The sequence below is a fragment of the Rhinolophus sinicus genome, chromosome 7, assembly GCF_057876585.1.
Source record: "Rhinolophus sinicus isolate RSI-liver-muscle chromosome 7, RSI-T2T, whole genome shotgun sequence".
NCBI classification, from domain to species: domain Eukaryota; kingdom Metazoa; phylum Chordata; class Mammalia; order Chiroptera; family Rhinolophidae; genus Rhinolophus; species Rhinolophus sinicus.
The window spans coordinates 56,584,638-56,592,888 of NC_142507.1; the positions used below are offsets into that span (position 1 = coordinate 56,584,638).

The 8,251-nt window shown below is 52.8% G+C and overlaps 1 protein-coding gene across 3 annotated transcripts; it reads left to right on the forward strand.

Moving 5' to 3' along the window:
• The first annotated feature begins 292 nt into the window (after window positions 1-292).
• On the forward strand, window positions 293-8,251 carry LOC109435924 (zinc finger protein with KRAB and SCAN domains 4). 3 transcript variants are annotated; one of them, XM_074319153.2, is made up of 6 exons: window positions 298-405; window positions 2,656-3,100; window positions 4,331-4,475; window positions 5,597-5,679; window positions 5,927-6,050; window positions 6,938-8,251. In XM_074319153.2, the coding sequence occupies exons 2-6, from the start codon at window positions 2,699-2,701 to the stop codon at window positions 7,798-7,800; spliced, it is 1,617 nt and encodes a 538-aa protein (XP_074175254.2). In that variant the 5' UTR covers window positions 298-405; window positions 2,656-2,698; the 3' UTR covers window positions 7,801-8,251. The 3 variants fall into 3 exon arrangements, with proteins under 3 accessions (XP_074175256.1, XP_074175254.2, XP_074175255.2); XM_074319155.2 differs by lacking the exon at window positions 2,656-3,100 and having other exon boundaries at window positions 293-405; XM_074319154.2 differs by lacking the exons at window positions 4,331-4,475; window positions 5,597-5,679.

The window sequence follows — 8,251 nt, forward strand, 5'->3', positions numbered from 1 at the left end:
ACAGGTATTCACTTATTGTCTTAATGTATTCTTCAGGGTTTCTTTCTGACTACACAAGAAAATATAACTAATTATTTTTACTACCTTCTATTCGCAAATGTAGCAAACTATAGACAGAGACCTGCGCCTTGCTTTTCTCCTTTTATCATAGCTGGAAAGCTCATTTTTAAAAGCCTTTTTAATAGGCACGGAGCAAGCGAGGTGAACGGCTGGAAGCTAGTGAACCACAGAGTCTCTGGCGGGGCGGCGGCCAGAGAGGCCGGAAGTGGCCCCTGTGACCCACCCCACGGCGGTTCCCGGGCTTCCGGCAGTCGTGAGTGTGGGCTAAGACGGGGTCGTCCCGTGGCTGCTTTCGGTGTCCTTTTGTGGCCGTCCTCCGGCAGTTCCGCAGCTTTTTTCCCCCGGGTAGGTTGTGTGTGTGTGTGTGTGTGTGTGTCTGTCTCCCGGTAGGAGCGCGCGCGCGTGTGCGTACAGAAACGCTGCCCGCGCCCACCCATGCAGCCGAGTCTCACAGGAGCGAGACCCCTGGGAGAGACCCTGGGGCTGGAATGATGCTCTGCCGCTGCCAGGGTGGTGCGGAGGTCCCCGCATGGGGCCCACGACAGGTGCCCCTTGTCGAGGGCCGTTCCTGGGTGTCTGGGTCCGTGCCTCGGCGTTAGGAGACGGGATTCTTGGGTCACCCACAGACAAGCCCTGAAAATGGGAGCCGTTGCATTGCTGCTCCACCCGGAGACAAGGTCATTACCGGTGCCTGGCGCTTGGATCTAGACTTGATTGGACTTGGGCGCACTTGTTTCTCCATGGTTTGTTCGTGGAGCAGTGCCCCAGGTCTCTTGTGGCAACTGTTAGCAGGAAGTATTTTCCGGGGGGTCTCAATTGCCCAAATTCCATCCTTCGTTGTATCCTTTGTACTGTCGAAGGTTGGATTAAGAATTAAAACTCCGGAAGGTGCAGACCTGGAATTGTTTTTTTAACAGAGTAATCACTACCAACCTGACATTTTATAGTTCCTCTACCGTAGGAGTAAAGAGTCACTTACTGACATTCGAACCCCGTCAAAACAGGTTTGCAGTCACTTAGGGTTTAGAACTAGTGCCATCTGTTGCAAAGGACTCTCAGGGATCCCTTCCCTTTTAGAGCATGCCCAGGTCCATTGGCTTCTGGGAATGGCTAATGACAGAGAGGGAATAACCTATGAGGTATGGGGTATGTGTAGTCACCACCTTCCTCCTTTTCTTTCTTTCCTGGACCTATCCAGCCTCGGAGAGAGAATTTTGTTACCTGTCTACTAAAGTTGAAGGGGACCAATCTAGAACCACATCCTGTATGTTTTATTGACATATGTTTTGTGCGCCGAGCGGTGTTCTTTGTGCTTTACAAATATTGGCAAATGTGTAACAACTCCATGAGGTAGATGCTTTTATTATCTTTTTAGAGATAGGGAAACTGAGGCACTGAGTAGTTAATAAGAAATGCAGCAAATAAGTGGCAGAGATGAGATTTGAATCGAGGCTGTCTTGTCCCTGTGCCAGTGTACTAACAACAGTGTAGGGTAGTTCACCCAGCCTGGTTCTGGCATTGATTTCGCTTAGTGACAGCGGCCATATAAGGCACATTAGGTAGACTCTGAATACCCATTTGTCACTTCTCTGCAACCGCTAACACCTGAGACTTCACAGCGAGGGCAGGGCAGGCATTCTCCCTTCGGTGTTTGTGGGACACCCCATGTATTCTCTGTCTTCAGGAGACACAGTTCCCAGTCCCCGTCTGCCCACCCCATTCTGCTCCCTGTGTCTGACTATGGGAGACTTATGAGTATCTGTGATGCTTGTCTGTCTTACCTGGAAGGAACTTTGTTCTTACTCACTAGCCAGGTGACTCCGTCTTCTGGTCCCTAAGTTCCCTATAAGCTTTTGCCACTGAGACTTATCAGTAGATTTTGTAACTCAGAACTTTGTGTTTTCATTCTTTACAGCAGTGCTGTTAAGCTGGGGGCCCTTTAGTTCCCAAGGTAAAATTTAGCAATGTCTGTAGATGTTTTTTGTTTGTCATGATGGGAGGGGTGGGTTTTGCTACTGGCATCTAGTGGGTAGAGGTGGGGTGCTGCTGAACACCCTACTATTTACAGGACAGCCCACCAGCCTTCCATAGCATAGATTAAGGTCACCTGAATATTAGCAGTGCTTTACACAGACAACTATTCACCTAATGCTTTCACATTCCTTTGTCCTTTCACTTAGAAAACACAACAAAATCATTCTGTGCTTACTGTGTCAGGACCTGGGGATACAAAGATGAGGAAGCTCAAGATGGAGCTGTTTTTAACACAGTCAAGTTCAGCAGGGTAGACAGATTGTTAAGTGGTGAACAAGGATGGAGAGCTGCTCTTGTGTGTTTCCTGTGAAGTCCTGAAGTCAGTGGAGCACTCTCAGCGTGCTCTTCCCATGGAGGAGACAGTTCATTTGGCGTGAGGGGGTGAGAAGGCTCCACAGAGCAGGGGGCATGTAGTCTGTTTGCCCCACAGAGACGTGGCAGCAAAGGCCAGGAAACTTGGGGAAGGAATCTTCACAGCTACTCCTGGGCCTTGTCCTGTGTCCCGGGGCCCACGGAGGGGCCACCTGCATTGTACTGCTCATAGAGATTTCCTGTTTTCAGGAATCTGCTGCAGAACCCCAGGTCCAGCCACGGTAAGCCCAGTATGGCGACAGAGACCACACCCAGCGAAACTCTGGGCACCCCGTCCACGGACGACCAGTTGGGGCTTCTTGTCGTAAAGGTGGAGGAGGAGGAGGCCAGTTGCAGCCGCAGCCCCGCTCCGGGGCCCGAGCGTTCCCGCCAGCGTTTCCGCGGCTTCCGCTACCCCGAGGCCGAGGGGCCCCGCGAGGCCCTGGGCCGGCTGCGCCAGCTCTGCCGCCTGTGGCTGCGGCCCGAGACGCACAGCAAGGAGCAGATGCTGGAGCTGCTGGTGCTGGAGCAGTTCCTGAGCATCCTGCCCGGGGAGCTGCAGGCCCACGTGCGCGCGCAGCATCCGGAGAGCGGGGACGCGGCGGTGGCCGCTCTGGAGTCCCTGGACCGGCAGCTGCCTGAGCCCAGGCCGCAGGTAGAGCCGCGCTGTTTCCCCCTGAACTCGGAACGAGTGTGGGCGTTCCTTTCAGACCCCGAGGTGGCGGTGTGTGCGCCGTGAACCCCCTTGGCAGCGAGGTGTAGCCCCGGGCCCCTCTCACAGTGATCCTGCTAAACGTGTAAAGGAACATAGAGAGGACCACCGAAGAACACAGTTGGGCGGGACCGCAGTTAGCCAAGCGTTCCACAGATGCGTGGGAACGTCATATACGCATTTTCAGACGAGCGCACTAACTACTAGGCAGATCTCGGGACAGGTCCAGTAACGGGTCGTTTCAAGGTTCTAAGCGTGCGTGACTCGGACAACATTTGCCTGCTTGTGATGTGATGTGAGGACATGTGCAGTTTCTCTTGATGACAGAGTCCTGGGTATGCTTATGCCACGTGGCTCTGTTGCTTCTCTAGTAAAAATAAAGATCGATGTTTTTCCTGTGGGAGGGAGTCCAGGGACCGCAGATTCAGAACTTCTGGTGGAAAATGGGTTGACTTTGTCCTGCATCTTCTTGCGTATTTTAGGAGGAGGTTTCCTCTTTGCATTGTGTTGTGTCCTTGTCAACGTTCCTTCCGAGGCCGTGTGGCCAGATCCTTCTAACCAGTGACCGAGAGACCAGGGTTCTTGATGGGGACCTACTGCACCCGTGCCCCATAACCGAAAAGTCATTTCGAGTCGCTTATCTCAGGCTCTTCATTCTTTAGAGGATGTGGGAGCTGCACGTGAGAAAGGAATTTGAGTATAAATGTGTGGAGGGAAGCCTGCATTAACGCCGACATACCACACGCAGGGGCCCGTTAGGTGCTTTTACGGATGGTGACCTCGTTGACTGGTCCCCAGAAACCTGTCCTCGCTTTTCACACAGGCAGAGCTGGGAGTGTTGTCTGAGGCGCCAGAGTTTTCACAAAGTACAAATGTTATAACGAGGGATCAGAGAGTCATGGTTAAGAGCGCGGGCTCTGGAGCCACAGCGTCCGAGCCCCCATCGTGGCACTGCCACTTGCAGCTGGGTGACCTTGGGCAAGCTACGGAAACTCTACCTCAGTTTCCCCATTACAAAAATAACAGTAATACCCAGCTCAGAGGGTAGTTGTCTGCGTTGAGTGGAGTAATATTCGTAGAGCTCACAGAAGCAGTGCCTGGAAAAGAGAAGATACTAGCACGTGCGGAGCACGATAGAAGTGTTTCATGAGTGAATAAATGAATGACTTCCAGGTGCCAGGTGGTGACCGGGGGCAGCTGCTCTGTTGCAAGATGGCAGTGTTGACACCGGCTCGGAGGTCACGAAGTGTCCAGTTCCAGCCGATGAAGGCTCTGCTCGAGCACGAATGTGTGGGATCCCAGTCCCCACCAGACAGAGGTGAGGATTATCTCGCGCCGACCTCGTCCAGTTTTGCTTCAGGTTCGCGACAAGGCGCATCTGTTGCTGGGGGCTCCACGTGCCCAGCACAGATCGACCCGACTTTGAGACTGAGACGAAAAGGGAAATTTCAGTCAGTGGTGGAGAGCCTTCCTCACCAAATCTGCATATAGTAAATTAGACTTCGTGAAGATGTGGGTTTGGAAAGAATTGAGTTTTTAACAACACAGTGGTGTCCACTCATTTCACATATCCTTGTGGAGACCCCTATGTGGTAGCCGTACAGTAGGCACCAGGGGCGGAGGCGGCATAAGACAGATTTCTTGCTGCCGTGGAGCTTACATTCCGGTAAGGAAGATAGCACGTACATTCTTAATACCATGTTAGGCATTGGTAAATGCATTGAAGAAAATTAGGCAGGATCGTTAAAGCCAGCCGGAATAGTCCCGAGATTGTAGGAGAGCTGCAGACAGAAGAGCATAAACCCTCGGTCTGTAACGAGAACAGGGTGAAAATCACTCAGTAGGAAACTGCTCCATGTTCCCGGGGTTCGCCCTGTGCTGTGAACACGTGGGTGGATTCCCAAGACACACGACACTGGGACACGCCAGTCACACCACACAGTCCTTATTTCTAAAATGTGAAAGTTCCCCTTCGCTTCTCGAATATGAGCAAGTTCTATATGAGCAGACACCCGTTTCCTCCTTTCTGGGCCCAGCTCTGTCTGGCTCCTCGAGGTTTTTAAAAGTAAAGCAAAAAGCACCCCAGAGCTACGAATGACACTGTAACAACAACAACAGAAATCCTTTTATCCCTTATCCCGGCGAAGTTCAAGACTAAAGCATCTTCCAACGGAAGGCTCCGTTTTGTTTTCACGTTGGTTTCACTACACCATCCCTACCGAGCAGCCTGCCTGTTTCTGTAGTTTTCATCCAGCTACAGAGCACCTCACACGTTGGGGCCCTAGGACGGAGCTGGTGGGGTCAGGAATTCTGGAAAGGAGCACTCTGTAGGCACTTCCTGGCAGGAAGGTGCAAACCCAGCATTTGAACTTGGGTCCCACAGGCAGGGAGGCTGCATGCGAGGGTCTGGATCTCACCCAGGGCCTCTCTCCTTCCCAGCTCTGCAGGTGCCTGGGCTTGCTGTGGGCGGGCGCTATACAGCTCACGCAGTGGTGGCCGCCGGGCTCACCCCAGAGTCCCAGGTGAGCTGGAGCCCCTCTCCCTCTTCCGTGCCCTCCGTTCCTGTGTGCTGCCATGGGGTTCCACCCTAGACCCCAACCCCAGTCCTAGATGGGATTTTCACGTCCGCATCAGATTAAGTGGGTCAGAGGGTGCCACGCAGGCTCTTTTTCACAGGGCCCCTTTCAGGGGATGTTCATTCTTTGCGTGTGTCAGCTTTGGGAGGGATTTTGGACGAGAGGAACTAGGTGGGATTCCCTGTTGTTGCAGGGGCTGCTGAAAATGGAAGATGTGGCTCTCACTGTGTCCCCTGGATGGACAGAGCTGGATTCATCTCAGGTGAAGTCGTACAGAGATGAAAGGCAGGAGGACGGTGGCCCTCTGACCTCCCTGGGTAAGAGCGATGGGCACCGATTGCTCGTAAGGTTTCCTGGCTTCCTTTGTATGAGAACCAACCTGTCTGTTAGAAGCCACGGTTTGCATTCAGAAGCCTGTTATGGACTAGCTCTCTGACAGGGCTTTCCTCCCTGCCCTGTCAGTGTTCTAGTCGGGTTAAATGGGAGGATGCAGATACAACGCCTAGTACGGGCCTGGCTCATCGCAGATGCTAGGTCAACGTTGCTAGCCCTGAGCGAGGAGAGCTGCGGGGTCTCTTCAGGTCATGGGCCGGGGGACCATAGAGTGGGAGAGCTAGAAGTGTCTGGGAGACTGACGACGACGGAGCCTGACCTTGGAGATGAGCGTCGACAGGCTCCCAGATGGCCTGGCTTCTGAGTTCACACAGCTCGTTAGTGGCACCGTGGGGGCTCCGACTCAGCTCTCTCAGCGCAGAAGCCAGTTCTATTTGGGGACCGTGCCTCTGCCTGGGATAAGGGCAGAGAAGACTATGCTTTCCATCGCACAGTGACTAATTTCTGAGTTCCCACTGTCTTTTTCCATACAGCACACTTCAGAAGCCCTTTCCCTCACCTTTCCAGCTACTACCTCCTGCCCAGCCATTTTATCATCCAGCGCTAGGTGCATGGCCCTGCCTACTTGTCCTTATAACTTGGAGCCTCTGCATGTGTTCCCAGCACAGTCGACACCCCTTGCCTCCATCCTCAGCCTGGACCCTTCTTCCTTCGAGCACCCCTCCCTCTTCATTTCCATCCTGATTCCTGTACTGAAATCCTCATCCATGACTTATACAGACCTCTGTAATTCTCACCACCCTAGGGTCATCAGAGAGCTTTTTTCCAATGCGGGGCACAATTGACAGTTGCTGGTCATTTGTTATTTCAGATGGTGAAATGCAGAATAAGATCAGGGACTTGCCTCTACATGAGAAACATCCAGAAGAGGAGCCTGGGCAGACCCCGCGCCACCTGGGTGAAGCCATTGCCCAGATCCCTGCAGGTGCAGAACCTGGTGAGCAGGAGGGCAGGTTACACAGAAAGCAGAAAAGCCCCACGGGGAGGAGGCGGCACATCTGCCAGGAATGTGGGAAGAGTTTTGCTCAGAGTTCAGGCCTGACTAAGCACAGGAGAATCCACACTGGGGAGAAGCCCTACGAGTGTGAGGACTGTGGCAAGTCCTTCATTGGGAGCTCTGCTCTCATCATTCACCAGAGAGTCCACACTGGGGAGAAGCCCTATGAGTGCGACGAATGTGGGAAGGCCTTCATTCAGAGCTCAGACCTCACCAAGCACCAGAGAACTCACACTGGGGAGAAGCCCTACGAGTGTGATGAGTGTGGAAAGACCTTTAGCCAGAGCTGCAGCCTCTTGGAACATCACAAAATCCACACTGGGGAGAAGCCATACCAGTGCGACATATGTGGCAAAGCCTTTAGGCGGAATTCACATCTCCTGAGACATCGGAAGATCCATAGTGATAAAAGCGTTCGGGATCCCGAACACGGGGAGCGCTGGGAGAGTCAGGGGACGCTGGAGAGTCACAAGGGGAACGTGGAGGCTCCCGTGTCTTATCGATGTAATGAGTGTGAGAGGAGTTTCACCAGGAGTAGAAGCCTTATTGAACATCACAAAATCCACACTAGAGAGAAGCCGTATCCGTGTGATGCGTGTGGAAAAGGCTTCACCCGGACTTCATACCTTGTTCAACATCAGAGGAACCACGTTGGGAAAACAATTCTGTCTCGGTGACCTACGTCTTACGTGCCAAAGTTGAAGCCCCCCTGGAACCCTTCCTGACTACAAAAACTGGGCTGGGGATGTATTGCCCCCTGCACACCGTCAGGTGTGTGTGTGAGGGAAAATACAGCGCGTGGCTGAGATGAATTATCTTCTACATTCTAGAAGGTGACTAGAAAAAAACTCGTTGGAAAGGAAGCGATGTCTGGAAGAGGTAGGACCTCAAGTGGTTTGTTCTCACCTCCTGGACTTCAAGGGCTTCCAGACTGACTCACCACCCCCAGCCATCACTTGATGACAGATCCTGGGTAGATGGCTGATTTGGGGCTGCTCTCTGACCCCTCATTTTGCCTCTGTGAACCCTTCACCAGTGGGTTGGATCAGTGACGTCTCTACCCCACCATTGTGCCTTGCATGTAGGTGCTACAAATGTTTATTAAATAGACCACTGCATTGACCTTCA

Bases quoted from the DNA above. Each gene is read 5' to 3' on its own strand.
- LOC109435924 (XM_074319153.2), top strand. From the start codon at position 2,699: ATGGCGACAGAGACCACACCCAGCGAAACTCTGGGCACCCCGTCCACG. The intron at 5,680-5,926 runs GTGAGCTGGAGC...CTGTTGTTGCAG, and splicing joins GGCTCACCCCAGAGTCCCAG to GGGCTGCTGAAAATGGAAGA. The intron at 6,051-6,937 runs GTAAGAGCGATG...TTGTTATTTCAG, and splicing joins TGGCCCTCTGACCTCCCTGG to ATGGTGAAATGCAGAATAAG.